General features: G+C 41.3%; 1 protein-coding gene across 5 annotated transcripts in view; it reads left to right on the forward strand.

The window, feature by feature from the left end:
* Positions 1 to 17,940, forward strand: part of ALAS1 (5'-aminolevulinate synthase 1) — a 38,071-nt gene that overhangs the window by 5,377 nt on the left and 14,754 nt on the right. For all 5 annotated transcript variants that reach the window (XM_044078849.1, XM_044078851.1, XM_044078850.1 and 2 more), the window contains exons 2-7: positions 1,616 to 1,830; positions 2,784 to 2,984; positions 11,159 to 11,302; positions 13,248 to 13,470; positions 16,045 to 16,229; positions 17,328 to 17,507. In XM_044078849.1, coding sequence (XP_043934784.1) covers positions 1,616 to 1,830; positions 2,784 to 2,984; positions 11,159 to 11,302; positions 13,248 to 13,470; positions 16,045 to 16,229; positions 17,328 to 17,507 — 1,148 coding nt within the window. The remainder of the gene's footprint in view (positions 1 to 1,615; positions 1,831 to 2,783; positions 2,985 to 11,158; positions 11,303 to 13,247; positions 13,471 to 16,044; positions 16,230 to 17,327; positions 17,508 to 17,940) is intronic.

Below are 17,940 nucleotides of genomic sequence, written 5' to 3' on the forward strand. Positions count from 1 at the left end.
GTAGTATTTGCATAAACTTGTAATGTTTACAGTAAAGCTGGTGTATTCTGGTCTACCTTTAATTTGGAGGTGCAGAATGGTTCGGTGAGTGTAGGGTATTTCTGATTAAACCGTTGAATAAGGGGATAGAAGCTTGAACTTGCCGTAATAGTTTTTATTTCACTACAGTGTTGCTAGCATAGAGGATAATGGGAACCTGTCACTACTGTGTGTAAACAGACACTAGAGATGAAAAGAAATGTGACAACTGACAGTCCTGTGGCCTGTCTGGTACTTCATACTCCATAAGCCTGATCAGTTGGTCATTCTGGGTCAAACCAGCACTGGAGAAGCCATCCTGGCCTTCAAACTATGCTCTTCACATGCAATGTGAATCGTACCCCTGCTACGAAACTTCTGCATTCACATGACCTGAGCAGCTTCCTTAAAACAGGAAAAAGTACTACAGTCGTATTACTCTTGCCACAGGTAAGACTAGTATTGATTGAATGGTAGGTACAGTCTTACCCTTGCCACAGCTAAGACTAGTATTGATTGGATGGTGGGTACAGTCTTACCCTTGCTACAGGTAAGACTAGTATCGATTGTCATGCATGGCCCTGCTCAATTCTGGGAAGTGACTGTTATGTGCTAGAAAAGGATAGCAAGAACGTGGCCACTTAAATGTGTATGTGGCTAGGCATCTTATGGCTTCTGTGATTGGTTACCCAGTATTGCTTTCCTTTTTCCTAAAATAGGATTTTAATGTTCTTCTAGAGAAGCCATTTTTTCTCCTTGTCCTTTTGAAGCTGCATCTGTGGTCTTGTAGAAGACTGACCGTGACCGTTGCCAGGATTTGAATTTTATGCTTTTAAGTGTTCCATGTAGAAAAGTTGGCGTTTTGTGGAACTGGTCCACATGACTGTCAGCTGCTTACAGTAAAGAGGCTTATACACATTTTTTTTTTCCTCCTCCAAATGCCTTGTTTGGCAGAGAACACAGTGGTAGGGTGTTTCTTCAGAGATGCTGTCTTGACTGGCCCTTTTATGGATTACTACTGTACTGTTTGGGGCTCAGTTTATTTGTTACAAGTTCTGTGCTGAATGTGGGCTGTTTGCCGCACATTAGTTTGTGTGCGGAATCATTGCAAATCTTTTTGTTTTACTCCTAAACCAAGAAGTGGACCAGTATGTGGTGCTAATGCAACTGAACCACGCAGTTGACAACCGTGGCCTAAATAGGGTACACATCAGTTGACTCGGGAGGGGGGGGCTGGTGTACAACCAAGTGCAATCTGTGTCTGTTGTTTTGGGGGAGGGGTTGGGTCTAAACGCTTTTGTGGCAGATGAGCTGAACAGAAGCTATTTTTATTACAGCTACTGTATGTCTTATCTTTTGCCATGCAGAGTGCCTTGCAGCGGAGTATGCATTTTCACAAGCTGTCTGAACCTGAGCTATATCTTTCAAAACAAGGCATTTCATCAATGTCTTGCAGAACCTGGATGTTTTGTCTTTAAGCATCTGTTTGTATGATTTGTCAGTTTTTTGGCTATGTGAATCCATGCTGAGATTTGCAAAGAGTGGTGCATATGACTTTTGCTTGCATGTAAATGGACAATACATTTTTCTCTTGCAGTTTTCAGAAGCAAATGATGGAGTCTGTTGTTCGCCGCTGCCCATTCCTCTCTCGAGTGTCTCACTCGTTCCTGCAGAAGGCTGGCCAGTCACTAAAAGTCTATGCTCAGAGCTGCCCAGTGATAATGGACCTCGTCTCCAGGCCTGCTACACGTACCTTGGTCACCTCTGCTACCCACTGCCAACAGACCAAAGAGCCTGTCTCTGTAAATGAGAGTAAGTTGTGTTCCTTTTGGACTAGGTGAAGTTTTTTTACCACGTTTTAAGGTAGATTCCTTACAAATTTAATTGTGACAAAAGGGTGGTGAAAAGTTGGACTTGTCTGGCTGTTTGCTTGCACAAGGAATTGTGCAGCTGTCCTGTCTTTGCAAGAAGGGTACAGATCAGAATTTAATATTAATGTAAAAGGTTGGGACAAGTTTAGAGACCAGTTATGAGCGATTGCAAATTGCACCATTCGGTTAAGTTTACAAAGGGCATGCTAACTCTTTGTGAAGCTAGCATGATTGGTTGCAAACTTAAATGGAAACGTGTGTGTTGGGGGTGCCTTTGCAAGGAATGATTTCTTCTGGTAATATTGAATGCAAGACTGGATTATCAAGTCTTGCAGCCTACAGCTTACAAGAGTAGGTGACTGCAGTGAAATTGTCTTAAAGATGCTAGAGTATGCTATCAGCATATACAAGCGTTGTTGCTTATATATCATTAATAGGTTGACCAAGATGTGAACCCCACAACATAACTTGGAGATCAGTGACTCTAAACTCCCTCCCACTCCGTGCAGCATTCTCTGAAGTTGTACATTAGAAGATGGTAGTGTTCACTGAAATTGCGCAAGCCTATGTAAAGATAACTTGTATGCTAGCTGGGAGTGTAGACTGGAGTACACAGCTATGTCTGAATAGCTACTTGTGTGATAAACAGGCTAACACCCTTGCATTGTGTTGCCAGGGGTCTGTGTGTGAGCCTGGGTGTGTAATTAACAGCAACTTGGCGTGTTAACAAATTATAGCATTTTTAGTAACTCTGTATGAACTCTACTTTTTCTGAACATAAGCCGGACATTATTTTATAACTCTGTTACTATTAAAATAGCTGCACCACTGTATATTTTTTGTAGTTTAGCTCTGGAATGCAGGCTGAATTTTGCATTTTCCTTACATTTTTAGAACCTACTGCCGTAGCTGCTAAACCAGATGTCCAGGATCGCCCACTGCCTAAGGGTCATCCAGTCCCCCCTCCTGGCACATCAGCTAGCAAGTGCCCATTCCTGGCAGCTGAAATGACCAATGGGGTAAACAGTGGTGTTTTTCGCAAAGCCCGCATAGAACTTCAGGAGGATGTTCATGAAATGGAGACTGTGAGAGAAGGTAAGTGTTTGCTGGACCTCCAGGTATAGGGTTACAAGTGCAGCCATTATTTAGCATCGTGACTTTTCTGCTTTTGATGTACTACTTAACCCAAAGTGTGTGACCCAATTGAATATTGGAATATGCTAGGGGCATTGGGCTGTCCAGTGTTAGACTAACTTACTGTACTTATCTTGTCTTTGTAAAATTCTAATCCCCCCCCCCCCCAAATATTACTTGTTTGGAAAGCATAATCATCACGTTTGGTAAACTTGGATGCAATAAACTTGTATTACAGACTTTTGGATGGACTGAGGATCGGTTTACATTTGCTCTACTTTGCTTTCAGTGGCCAGAAGAAAACTGCATTCTAATGGGTATATGTCAGTGTTTTATCTTGCCATTTGGTTTTTGCATGTCTGTGCTGTCCCAGTATATGGTACTGCTAATTCCAGGAAATGCATCTAAGGAGCATTGCACTTGCTTAACATACATGTATGTCCCTAAGGTGGTTGGTGTAAATATTCCTTCAATATGTCCAACATTAAAAGTAAATTTTGTTCAAAATCTGATCCAAGCCAACTTAATGGAAATAACTTTCTCAGTGCATGAAACCAATTTGTTGGGTCACTTCATGACATGCACATATTTAACAAGTACAGAATTTACACATCTGTAAATTTAAAGCATAAAAATAGACAATTACTCATAGCTGCATCTAAAGAATGTAATAAATTCTATAATATGTATACAATATGGGTCTACTTCAGTAGACTGAAACTTACACTTGGCTAAACTGCAGTTTACCGAGATGACTACACCAAAATTGTAAGAAACTGAACCTTCACATTACCAAAGTTTAAGGGAAATAAGACACTTGGCCAACATTAACAAAACACACCGAAGTATGTCAAGCCCACCCAGGTGGGGAGGGCTGCACCCCCCCAACTAAATATGCTAACTCTGGGACCCTACTACAGTGGGGAAAAGAAGATTTCCCATGTTGACAGTGTCTCCATTCCCTGTTTTTTCTATAGTAAAAAGAAAAGTGATCAGGTTTGGTTTATTGAAAAATTCAGTGTTGTATTCTCCTGAATCTAATCTGCAATTTGTGTAAGTGTAAATTTGGTCTACTGAAGTACACCCACAATTGTACACTAATTGATATTGGTTTAGTACAGCCCGGGTAAAATTCAGTCCTAAATAACCTTTACACTTTTAAAATTGCTTGTCGTGGTGTTCAATCCTGGTAATTAAGCTATTTATACTCTGCCAGTTTGGTTTTTATTTACTATATCCCTTCCACATTTTTGTTTCTCAAATCTTTTGAAGGCCCAAAATTCTTATGTTCATTACCCCTGTTGTATACTGTGTTTATGCCCCTCTGAATATCAAAGTGAGTGCCTATTTAAAAAAAAAAAAATCACATTTCATGCAGTTTAGTAAATATAACATTCAATGTTAACAAGTAACAAATACAAACATTTTTATACTCTGGGTATCTTTGTATATATCCAGTCTCCAAGTTCGTATAACTGCAATAAACACTTGTAACAGGGGACTGTACCTTTCCTATTAGAAATTTCACTTGACAAAATGCCATATCTTTGTAGAGTAGACATCTAATTCTTGTATACAAAATGTGGCTTTTCACCACCCACTAATGTTTGTGTCAGAGTTTAAAATTGCCCGGTTCTCTTCTGTTTTTCTTGTCTATTCCTTAGGTTAGGTTACTAAATTTAAGTTTCTATGCCTACTGTTTCTAAAGGTATTATCAGAACATATGGTTTGCCTAATCCTTCACGTTCTGAAATCGCAAACTCTGTATTTATTAGTTCATCCTAGCCTCTAGTATGAAAATGTGCAGCCTTGTTCTTTATTTATTTTTTTCCAGCTGGGGTACCCATTGCTACACCCAGTAATCATTTAAAAAGATGTTCAGAATAATGTCTAGCATAGAACAAATTTCTATGTTCGCAGATGTAAAGCCGCTGTGTCTTGCCCAACCTGTATTCATGTTCAGAATGTACTTTATAAATTTCCTGTTCGTACATTATAAAAAGCCTTAACAGTGTGTATTAACAGGAATGAATGTACTAGTTCTTTTTAATTTTATCTTGTAGTAGTTTGCATTCTATAGAGAAGTCTTTTTAGGGAATGATTAAGATTCTGTCGATGGAAGAAACATTAGCCTGTTATCTAAAAGTGAAGTTTCTTTACTGAAAGGTTTTACTGTCAACCAAGATAGAATATTTAGATTAGTCCTTTGTGGTTGTCTGCGTTTGTGGTTGTAGTCCTTTGTGGTTGTCTGCGTTTGTGGTTGTCTGCGTTGTTGGCCCCATACTCATGAGAGCATCTCTTCATGGTTCCTTGTCTGATTTTGTCTGCGTGATTGCTGCCATATTTGAACGGGTAGTTGAAGTTGGATACATGATGACTCTAAAAAAAAAAAAAAAAATCATTCATCCTGTTTTTGGCCGTTCCTTTGACTCTTTGTGCACTCTGCTCAACCTGCTGTGTAGTGTCATGAGCAGCTTTATTTGGCTCGGACATTCCCACTGAATGGGCAAACACTGACTCCCAATTATACAACGCAGAAATTTTATATGATGTCCCCTCTATTTGAGTTGGTATTTTTAGCTCTGGTGTAGAAAAGCTATCTGGGCCTTGTGGGAGGCTTCATGTATATAGTTACTGACAAAACCTTTTGTTTCTTTTTTTGGTTCCTAATGCACTTTGATTCTGATTCAGCTCCCTTCTTTTTCAGTAACCAAGTTTTATTTAGCTTGTATATGTGGGTGTCCACTTACATCTGTTCTGTCTTTGTATTTCCCAAGTATGTCCTTTTGTCCTGTATTCTGTGATCTTTAGGGATTTACACAATCCTGTTTGCATCCCATGCTATACAGTTTGTTTTACTTTTTATAATGTGCTGTCAACATTTTAATAATACAGGCATCTCCCCACACGTGAAACACTAATTTACTGTGTACTACATAATTGCGCATGTGTATGTGTCTGTAATAGTGTGTGTGTATTTTTTTCTTGCTTGGGGAAGTTATCTTGTTTTCCTTGTATTTTCATCTGTTTTCTTAGTGCTGCACAATTTAATCTTTCCCTGTCCTGGGATTTCCCGTAATTTAATCTTTCCCTGTCCTGGGATTTCCCGTAATTTAATCTTTCCCTGTCCTGGGATTTCCCATTCCTTGCTGCTTTGCTCTTCAGTCTCCTCCGTTTCATTAGATTCTGCGACTTGCATTTTTTTAACCATTTCTGTCTCACATTACTGCTGCTTTTAGGTGCATAGGTAAGTACTAGTCTATCTGCCCAAGGGCATTTATAAGCCTAGCCAGGATGTTTTGGCTTTCACCACCCCCTTAGATTAGTTCCCTGTGTCTCTGTCCAGCAGAGCCAGTAGTTCCATTAGTTCCCTGCGCCACTGTCCAGCAGAGCCACTGCAGTGATCCCCGGAGTAAATTTTCTGTTTCCCATCCACCCGTCCGGTCCCATTGAAGCTGTTTTAACCTGTTGGTTGGTGATTGACTGGGCCCTACATTCTTCTGGTACGGTTATGGGCCCTTTAGGGGGTAAGAGGGGGGTGATGTTTGCACTAAACCTGTGCCAGAATGTTGGCAATATCAGTCGGTTCAGTGTATTTTGTGCCATTCTGCACTAACTCAGAGCAGATCTGAGAGTTTCCACTTAGGTTGTTGACCTAGCTAAAGAATGCTTTGTGGTTATCTTTGGAGTAATTGGCAATTTTTCTTTTGAAACTAGCCTTGGATGATTTAATGAGGGATCGTAGTTTCTTGCTGATGCTGATCAAGGATGTCTTTCCTTCTTGGGGATTTTTTTTTCTCTGTACTGGTTTCCTCCTTCTGTTGTGTAGCGTGTTTATGGCAGGGGTCCACCAGACTGGTTTCCTCTTTTTGGAGGAGTGAGACTGAGACTGGGTTTTACTTGGGATAGCACGATCCATGTATTCCTGCAGATGCTCGGTGCCTTTGTAAAGGTTTTAGCAGCTTGGACAGCATTGTCCTTTAGCTTGCGGGCTGTGAACCTTTCCACCTCAGTCTTGAGTAAGGCAAAGTTTTTTCACTGTGGTTTCCTGATTGGGGGTGGAATGTGGATATCCAGAGTGATTAGTCTGTGGTCTGATCTAACCAGCGAAGGGTTGACCTCCAGTGTGGAACACCGGTTGCCCATGTTGATGACCAGGTCCAATATGTTCCCTCTGATGGGGGTTTTGACCAGTTGATCCAGGGCGTTCGAGTTTTATAAATTCTGGCAAGGGAGTTGGTACTTGAGTAGTTCTCCCAGTTTGTTTGGGTAATTAAAAGCACCTAGTATTATGGTGTTTGGTAGGACCTTTCATATTTTCCAGTGTTTCCAGAAATGCGGAATGGGGGTCCTGAGCCATGGTGGGTGATCTGTAGCAAGCTACAATTTTGGATTGCAGTTTTGCCTGTTGTTGCACATGGATGATCTGTGATTCATTGTGCTGCGCCACTAATCTGGAGGTGTGGGTATCCTTGAATATGGATACACCACCACCTTTTGTGTTTCAGTCCTGGTTCTGTGGCGAAAGGTATGGTATAAGTTATAGCCTAGTAGTGCTGGGGTGCTCTCGGGAGCCTTAAACCAGGTTTCTGTTATTGCACAGATGTCTATGTTCTCCATACTGAAGAGTGCCTCAAGTGTGTGCATTTTGTGGTTTAGACTTCTGGCGTTGAGTGGCATTACCCTCAGTTTTTGGTTACTTGTGCTGTTTATGGTGGTGGATTTGTCTTTTGAGCCTTGCCTAAAAAAGGCACTATGGGGCGGCAATAGCCTTGGCCAGTATTCGAAAGCCTAAGGGTGACAGGTGCAAGCCATCTCCTGCGAAGCAATGGGGCTTGTCGAGCATGTCATCCCAGGTGGACAGATACTGGATCCCCTTTGACACCAGAAACTTAGCCAATTGTTGAAATTGATCATTTTTTTCTTTATACTGTGGCATCATTCTTGGTGAGGGCAGGATGCTTCTCTGGTCATACCGACCTGTGCTACATGATCAGCGAGCTCTTCCATGTCTCTCTTCATGTAGTCCAGGGAGGTACATCTCTGGTCATTCACAGCAACATGGACAATGACAGTCGTATTTGTACTTGTTCTGGAGTGACCTAAGTGCTTGTGCTATGTAGCAGATCCTGGCACCCGACAGGCTAACTGCAACCTTCTTGCCCAGCCTAGTTATTGGGACATCAGTCTGGCTGACTATAGAGTCGCCTATTACTAGTGTGTTGGGTATGTTATTTTGCGTTGAGGGCTGTGATTGCATGGCACACTGTGTTTCATGGTTGGTGATGGGGTGTGGCGGTTGCTTGGATGTCTACTTTGGAGGTCTCTGCTTTTGCAGATTTTTATTTAGAGCCTCCAAGTATGTTTTCATGTATTCATGTGTGTTATTTGCCGGTGTTGGTTTATTAGGTCTATGCGAGACTGGTGGTGTGTTGCAAGTATTACCCTTCTCCTCTTGACTGTTTCAGTCTTGGGTTGAGAGAGCTTTGTCTCCAGTTTGGCTGTATAATTGCATCTATCGCATATATTGGTGTTTGGTGGTAGGAGGAGAGGGTTGTCTGTGTACATAAGGCAGTTGTAACATTGCCTTAAAATGCCCAGATTCACCAGTTGGACTGGAGTGCACCGGAAACTGCCCTTTGGACATGCCTGAATAGGTAGAGTAAGCTGTTTTTTTTCTGATTGGCTGGTGGGGACGAATAGAGTGCCTTGTCCTTCTGGACAGTATAGGGGTGGGGGGGATCTAGTGCTAGGGTTAATTGGTGCTTGCTATCAGTTTTAAGCAAGTGCTTGACTGTGAAATGAATGGTTGAGAGTAGACTTTGTGGAGCCAAGAATAGTTTAACTCTAGCTAAACTGCACTGCCTGGTGCGCAAATCAGCACAAATGCGTTTTTTATAGCAAGGAAGTAAGAGAGAAATTGGCCCAAAATGGCCGTAAACTGCTAACTTCTGGGCTGGAACCACTCCTCCAGGGACAGGCTGCTCAAAGCCCCCCCCCCCCTCACAGGTGAACAGAGAAACTTCCTTCTATCCAAGTAAGGTATGGGCAACGCAAACTTGTAAACACAGCCCTGGATTTGGCAGTGACCTGAAAACTGGACTATACTAGTTCAGAAAGGTGGTGTGTGTGTGTGTGTGTGTATGATGTGTTTTTGTTTTTTCAGAAAAATCTAGCAGATACAATCAAAACAACACTTTACCCAATTAACCAGTTAAGCTCAAAACTGAGCCCTGTTCCAGCAGTCCTCAATCGGACAAGTTCTAACTGCACAGTCCTGCCACTAGGGTTCAAAGGTTGTTTTGGTGGCTATAAAGGCTTTTGAGTCATCTCTCAAATTCTGCTATAGAATCTCTCTGGCAGTTGGTTGGAGGAGAGGTCTGTAATTTGTCGCCTGTGTATGTCTTGGTACCCACATCCTGTCTTTCAGTTCTATGGAGGGATGCTTTTTCTTTCTAGGACACCCTATGCTCCCTTTTTGATAGAACTCCCTATTTCCTAGCGTATGGCTGTTCCTGTAGGAGGAACAGCAGCTGTTGTGAAGATCATTTTAAGTTGGAACAATTCTAAACATGGACTGTACCTTGTATCATTGGCTTGAGGCTAGTACCTTGTATCATTGGCTTGAGGCTAGTACCTTGGTGGCCTGGATGTCTGCCTGGTTTCATTTCCACTTTGGGAGCTAAAACGATTGAGGTAAAAATAGCTGGTTGTGCAGCACCCCCCCCCCCCAACTATGTGCACTGCTTTCTTCCTCCCTTGAAAGAGAACAAACATCAACAAGCAGAGGTACAGGGCTCATTTCTGATGGACTGTCCAGTTCTTGGATTCCTTGGGGTTCATCCCACACTTTCAGGTAATATCCTTTTTTCTGGCCCTTTCTGTGAGTCAGTAGTTGAGCCACTCTAGTGATGAGTCCTTTTTGGGGGGGGGCAAAAGTGGCTATGCTGGGTTAGATGGACTAGAAGATGTCCTTTAGCTCTTCTGAGTTGGCCTTCTAGTTAGGTGAGCAGTTCCATGTTTGCTGCTGGTCTTGGCTGTAGCCTAATTTGCCTGTTCTAGGATTAGGTGCAGCACTTCAGGCCCAGTCATTCCTCCTTTTACCCCTTTCAAAGTTTTTTTTCTGCACTCCATAGATTTAACCTAGTGGCAACCTGTTTGGGTGGAGCATTCCTAGGACAGCCACGAGTGCAATGTGTACCTGTTTGCCTACTTCCATTGAAGCACTTTTAAATAGCGCAACATCACTTCTGGATGAGATGGTGGGTAGCCCATGTGACAGAAGTGGTCTGCAGTGTCCTCCCCATGTGAGTGTAGGTTTCTCCACATTGCCTTTACAGTGTGGTGCCAGCTGTGCCCCCCTCCCCATTGATGCACCCATTTTTGAACTCTCCCTAATAGTTTAAGGATGCATGGTGCTCAGCCGTAATGGATTTGCAGGAAGTACTTGCTGCTGTAGAGATGCCTTGGATAACTGATTTCTACCCCCTCCCTATTTACGCACCAGGAATGACTTTACAGCCGCTTTTCATAAAGTCCAAACCTATAGCTAGAGTTGACATTTGTAGAGGTGGCTTGTATACCTTGTGGATACTTGCCATACTGCACATAACGTATTAGAGTGGCTGTAATTTTACAAGGACCTAGTTCCTTTGCCCTTGTGTAGGTTTCTGTTTGTATATTTCTGTTTTACCCAAGACTGTATCACAAATGCAAATTGAAGCCCTTCATGGTTAAAGTAGTAGCTGCCTTGTTTTGTGAGGCATTGCGTAACTAAAAACATACCACTCAAAACTGTCCCAATTTTTGCCTCATATTTTTTGGTCTGTTTCCAGGTGAGGATTGAAATGACTGAAATTTTAGAATTCATACCTTCAGAAAAATGCATGCCAATGCAAAGCAAAACCTATGCAAAACCTATTATGTCAACTTTCTATGTGTAAAGCAAGATTTAAAAATTGTCCCAATTTTTGAGCATTTCTCACCCATCAATCTTGGCTTTGTTCAGACCTCTCTTCCTAAGAGGTATGTAAAGGCAGCGTTGGCATAAAGAACAAGTTTTCTTAGATGCTTTCTGCAGAAATGATGAATTTGAAAGTTTGTGAATATAATGTATTGTACGCTTTTGTTTGTAGAATTTGCTGAAACCCCTTTGAAACCATCCATGGTGAAGACCAAGCCGGAAGGTCAGGGAAGCTTTTTGAAGAAATTTCAGGAGATTGTGTTCAAGCAGAAACCAGAAGGAGTCTCTCACCTTCTCCAGGATAACATGCCAAAATGTAAGAAACTTGACAATTTTAGATGTTGCAACCTGCTGGGAAGTATCCTGATGGGGGCCTATTTAGTGAGAAGTACCTTTTTGTTGCAGATGCTAGTGTCTTCATAACCAAATATTAAAACTTTAGCATTTCTGAAACACTATGACCGGTTTGCTCACTAAATCTCTTCAGTTTTTAATTGGTAAGCCTGTACTCCGGTTCAGTAGAAAGAGGAATAAGCTGAATGTGGTTGTCTCCCCCACCTCCTTCCCCTGACATGCACTAATTTGTCTGAAGAAATTTACTGTTGCAAGTTAACTGAACCTGATGAGGAATGGGTCATGATTGAGTTAATGTGGTGTGTAGACCTGCATAGCTATTAACTCCCTATTTTAAAATATATAACAAGTTTGTTAATAAATACCAGGAACCAAACAGCAGAAAGCAGCCGCTATGCCAATAAAGGTCCGTCCTGTCCACTCCAGGTGTATTAAAATCACATTTTAATAATAACAAAGAACAATTTAGTGCTTTTGTTTCAGTCACATGAAACTTTGTTTTTTGTTAACCAGTTTGTCAGGCTAGAAAGTTTGACAACATGGTTTAAAATTAGTTAAAATAGTTGCTTCATGCTTGTGGAAATGTTTCATTTAGTGTTTGCCTAAAATCTGTAGCTTAATGGTAACCCTAAATGTGTACCAACCTTTTTGAGTGGAATGACACCTAAATGTGTACCAACCTTTTTGAGTGGAATGACATGTCGTGATTGGATATCTGCATCTGTGTGCGCCCTTGATGGCTTAATTCCTGCCTGGAAGGCTGTGCCAAAGCTCTTAAAAATAGACTCCTCCCCTTTGGTTATGTAGTAGCTCTTCTTTGTCAACAGAAGCTTTAGCTCACGGTTATATGCCACCATTCTGTGTGTGATCACTTTTATTAGTTTGTTAGAAGGGTTGGACAGCATTCTGGGACCAGATGAAGTGTCTTGTCCACTTCAGAAGAGTGAATCTGGGAAAAGATGCAAACTTTCTTTAGGCCGGAACACTTGTTTGTGATGAGACTTAGGAAAAGGAAGACTGCAAGGAGGTGGGGAAGTTGCTCTGAAGTTTTAAAAACAATGATCGAAATGCATATAAGGTAATCTGTGCATCTTTCAGGAAGTCCGCTCATCTATACAGTCCGTAAGGGGCAGATACTAGAGCTGTGTGACTGCCAGTTTCAAACCAAGAAGAAACTTTGCAGTGTGGAGGGTGTGGTGATCACTTCCTAAATTGTTATGCACTTTTTACACTTCGATTTTAAGTGAACTAAGTATCATTAAGACCAATCGAATGGAAAATAGTAGCTAGTCCACAGTTGAGTTAAAAACGGAATATCCTTTTGAAACACACAAACGAGTGATCCTTGTATTTGTATTTCGGTAAAGGATATTGATTAACTCCGCTGTGGACTACCTGCTATTTTCTATTTGTGTTGTAGCACGCATCTTCCAATTCGCTTATTCAAAGTGCATAACATAATTTATAAAGTGAACATCACCTCCTCCACACTGCAGTTTCTTGGTTTGTTTTGTACCTAGTATAGGCTGCATACTGCATTTCTGAGACTGAGGGATTCTGTAGATTTCTCTGTCTGCACTCTGTTTCACCGATGAGCAGTACCTTTTCATAAGTTGCTCTTTGTTTTGTTCCAGTCTGACACTTGAGGCCTCCCTAGCTTGGGAGGAAGATGCCAGCTTTTGCACTTGTTGGAACTTGTGGCTGTTGAATGTTCTACCTTTTTGTAGAAAGCATAAGTTGCTTGCACTGGTGTGGAGCAGTAATGGGGGAAATTTTTACAGCTGCTGGCATACATCTGACTGATCTTCAAAACGTGGATAATTTTATAAAGCGTGTGTAAATGAATTGAGAGGTCTCATGTCTGTCTGTCTCTGATTTGTTTTTTTATTTTCTTCCTGTGTCCGCAGCTGTACATGCCTTCCAGTATGACAAATTCTTTGAGAAGAAAATTGACGACAAGAAGAGAGACCACTCTTACAGAGTGTTTAAAACAGTGAACCGGCGTGCCGATTGTTTTCCACTGGCTGACGACTACAGTGATTCCTTGGTTACCAAAAAAGAGGTGTCTGTCTGGTGCAGTAATGACTACCTTGGAATGAGCCGCCACCCCCGTGTTGGTGCTGCCATTGTGTAAGTATAAGTACTGCAGTGATCTGCATGGTTATTACTTTCACATGGGCCTCCCTTGCCTTGGTTTAGTTTCAAGCATGATGAAGCTGTACTTCACCACCTTTACCTCTCTGGCTACCACTTTTAGTTGCTTGTATGTGGACTGATCATTTTAATGCTTTTGATCAGTGAACATTTAGGGGTGACTTTTCGTGGGTGTCTTGCATCTAATCTCTTGGATGAAGATTTAAACTACTTCTGTTTTTAGAGGTTGTAGCTTTTATGAAAACACCATGAGGTTGTAATGGTACACTTTGATGTTCTTCTGTATTTTTGTAAGCTGTATTTGCATATTGAACATAACTAGCATGCCAGGAATGGGTCTAAGTTTGCATCTGTACAGAATGTATATCCACTGCTTTTTCACTGGTTTTATTTGAGCTAATGCAAGAGGTTCTAAACCCTTTGATTTCACTTGTCTATGTAACAAAACCCCTTGCTTGAGCGGAATAGATTTGCTCTCCTAGGACCAGTTGCATCCATAGTGCCTGTAAGAAAGCTGTAGCATATCCTTGCTCTGAGTTGGGACACCCCCACCCCAAACAGTTCTGTTTTAATATCCATTACACTGCAGTGAGAATTGATACCTTAACTGATTCCACACTTTAATTTCTGTGGAGAGTGGAATGTTATTTAGTGAGAGCTTAAGTGGGAAGATCCACATTAAGATTAGTGTCTTCTCTGGTCTGAGTGGAAAAGATGTCTTTAGCCTCTTTCCCAGTAAATTGGGTAAGAGGTCATCCCTTCATGCCTGACCACGAATGTTAATATGGCAATTCTGGAGAAAAAAAAAATCTGTTGCATGTATAATGGCAAACATTCCTTGCCTCATTTTGGGGTGTTACATAATATTTCCTGATTGTCAGATGCAAAGATCAGTGTATGGAAGAATCGGAAATGGAGCAGCTGTGTGTTAAAAATGAGATGTTCTGTGCTAGCATCCTGTAAACCTGCTATGGGAGCTCTGGCTAATGTTACAGCAATGGCTGAGCTATGGGAGCTCTGGCCAATTGTTACAGCAATGGCTGAGCTATGGGAGCTCTGGCCAATTGTTACAGCAATGGCTGAGCTATGGGAGCTCTGGCCAATTGTTACAGCAATGGCTGAGCTATGGGAGCTCTGGCCAATTGTTACAGCAATGGCTGAGCTATGGCAGCTCTGGCTAATGTTACAGCAATGGCTGGACACTATCTTCACGTTGGCCTTTTTCTAAGGAAGAGAAGAGCAGTGCCTTAAGTGCCTCACTGAATGCAGTGCAGCTTGCAGAATAGTGCCGGGGGTGGAGTTTCAGAATTCCATTTGTTGTGATGGCCACATTGGTGATTTTTAATTGTATTGACCTCTAAACTGTCCATATATTCTGGGTAAATTTCTCGTGTTTAGGAACAGTCCTAGATGAGCAATCACAAGGACTGTAAGAGGCTTACCCATCTACTAAAAGTAGACCCACGTAAGTTCTTGCTGCACTTAAAAGTACTTTAGTACCCCCCCACCCACCCACAAGTCAAACATAACCAATAGGATAATCCTGTTGGAAATCTGCCCAATCAAGACGCCTTAATGGCAAGCAGAGTATTATGTTGCTTAACCTTTGGTGGTAACTTGCTTCATGGCCTGTGAATAATTTGAATTGGGAACCTGTTCCTCCAAGTCTGTTACTAGGTATTTGCGAAGGATACCATTTAAGTGCCTCAGTCAGTCACACATTCTGCAAATGGAGGGAATCTAACCCTGCACTACAAAGAGCAGCTCTCTCTAACAACTGCCATTGCAGATGGCACTGTCCTGGTTGGTAAAAGTTGTGTGGATCTGGATTCTTTGAATATCCATAACATGTAGGAAGCTGGTATTTGGGGCACTTTCTTTGCAGGCTGTAGTGTAGTACATTTTTTTTTTTTTTTTTTGATTGTAGCTTATCTTTTATTTATCTCTTGACCATATTGTGCATGGGTTTTGAGGGTATTTTTTCATAATCTACTATTTTTAGGTAGTTTTCATTACTAATAAAATTACTGTAACATTGCCTGACTTTAACTGAATCTTTCTAAAGTTACCACAGTTATTTGTGGCTGACGAGATGCAATGGGCAAATGCATTCCAGGTGGAAATAATGGTCTCTGACCTTGGTTTTGATGGTCACTTTCACCTGCAGTGCATGATGCTTGGTGCTCTCTTAGCACTGCCTTGCACCGAAGATGAGGGCATTACCCTAATGTTTAAGTGGTCTGTAAGCCTTTCTGTGAATTGGTTCATAATTGCCTCGTAAAACTGTTAGGCCAGATATTTATTTTGCAGTGTGTGGATTTTTACAGAACGGATCAGTTTTAACGGATAGTGTGATTACTGACCTGACCATATGAATTGTGTAGATAACCAATGACTGGCACTGTTTTTTACTTTATTGTTTTAATATTTAATATCCTTAAGAATAATGACTGGAAAATGGACACTGCTGTAGGGAGAATATTGGGGCACTGTGTAGCTGTGGTAGTGTATGTGTGAATATTGATGCCTGATTTTCCATCTGTATTTTAGAGAAACCCTGAAAAATCATGGTTCTGGAGCTGGTGGGACAAGAAACATCTCTGGAACAAGTCGATTCCACGTGGAGTTGGAGCATGAACTAGCTGATCTGCATGACAAGGATGCAGCACTACTCTTCTCATCCTGTTTTGTGGCAAATGATTCAACACTTTTTACTTTGGCGAAAATGTTGCCAGGTACTGGGAATAACTTGTATTTTTTAAAGCACGAAAAAAAAGAGCACAACTGCATGCCTTTCTGTGCAGTTATTGGAAGACCCGTAGATAAGTTGGTTACACTGGCAGTGAGCCGTTTGTGGGCCACTGTGTATGAAGTATTGTACATTCTGTGTAGCAGTGGTTGAGTGTGACTTTTTTAGTTAAGGGGGACACAATGATCAGACTTGAGCAGAGGAATTCCACCATATTTTGAGGAAATCTGTTTAAATCTGCCCAAATTTGTATCCTGAAGTAGTTGCCTAGCATGGCTGAGGAAATGTCTTCATATGCTGAGATATATTTGATGTAGGGGTAAGCTTCTCAAGAGGGGAGCAAGTGTTTCCCCACTTATCACATGCCCTTCTGGTCTTGAAATGACACTTTTTTTACTGTGGCATACGTTTCTTGAGGCTTCATGATTGTTTCAGACATGGCCACCACTTTGCAGCCTTTTCTCTGCACTCGTTTGAGTACTTGTGAAGACTGCAGGTTTTTGCACGATTTCTCATTTATATGGCCACATACTTTTCCTCAGTCTCTACTTCACTGTAGCAGGTACAGCGCAAAACGTTGATGTCATTGACATGAACAAAAATTTCATCTGGGGTTGAAGGGTTATTGTTACACAGTTGTGGTAAATGGAGCAGAGTTTGTGTGAGACTAGCATTCTTTGTAGAGAAGCATAATCTGTCAGAGGTAGTGAAGTAAACCCCATAAACTGCCAGCACACACATGTGAAGTAATGCTTCTGTGGTTTAAAAACAAGACCAATTGCTTCTCTTATATGGATAATTTATAGTATTTTCCTAAAGGTTTAGAGCCTAGATGTGTAAACTGGTAAACTATAATGTTGAAAAGATGGTCTTTCTGTTCCTCACATATGTGAGGGTGTGTTTTAAATTTGGAAGACCTAGTTGTGGAATAAAAGCAGGCAGCTGGAGTTTGCCAGCAACCCAATCTGCCCAACTGTCTATAGTGCATATTGTTAGCTTTTGATTTTTGAAGGTTATTTCTGTTCTGTAAGCTTCTACCGCCTTGAAGTAACTTTTTTTTTTTTTTTTTTTTTTTTTTTTTTAGGCTGTGAGATTTATTCCGATGCTGGTAACCATGCATCCATGATCCAGGGAATCCGTAATAGCCACGTTCCGAAGTACATTTTCAGACACAATGATGCTGACCATTTAAGGGAACTGCTTGCCAAGTCCAATCCTTCAACACCCAAGATTGTAGCCTTTGAAACTGTTCACTCTATGGATGGTATGAAATTATCTAAATGGTTGAGATGTATCTAGTGAAATAAAATCTGTTTCTTGATTCAGCAGGTGGGAATATGGGATATTGGCAGATGTGAAGTAGAACCACCGTTTAATAAAATGAGCTCCTCTGCTAATTTTAATTCTACTTTGATAACCTTTTGATAACCTTGATAACCTTTAGTAGACTGGTTTCCTCATGTCAAAGGAGTAGTCTGTTTAACTACCATTAGCAGGAAGGAGTTGTGGAGGTTGCAGTGAAAATTATGTACTTAATTGTTTTGTTTTATGTTTGGAGTGGAAAGTGTTGTGCAAAGACTCCTTTGTCATTTCTGGACAGTAGATTATGGTTTTCAGGTTGTGTAAACATTTCTCTTGCTGGGACCTAGTAGATTACACTGTTTTTGTCTGGAGTAATTGCCGTACATGAGCTGCTT

Source organism: Protopterus annectens, chromosome 7.part1, assembly GCF_019279795.1.
Source record: "Protopterus annectens isolate FY-2018-M chromosome 7.part1, PAN1.0, whole genome shotgun sequence".
Lineage (NCBI taxonomy): Eukaryota > Metazoa > Chordata > Ceratodontiformes > Protopteridae > Protopterus > Protopterus annectens.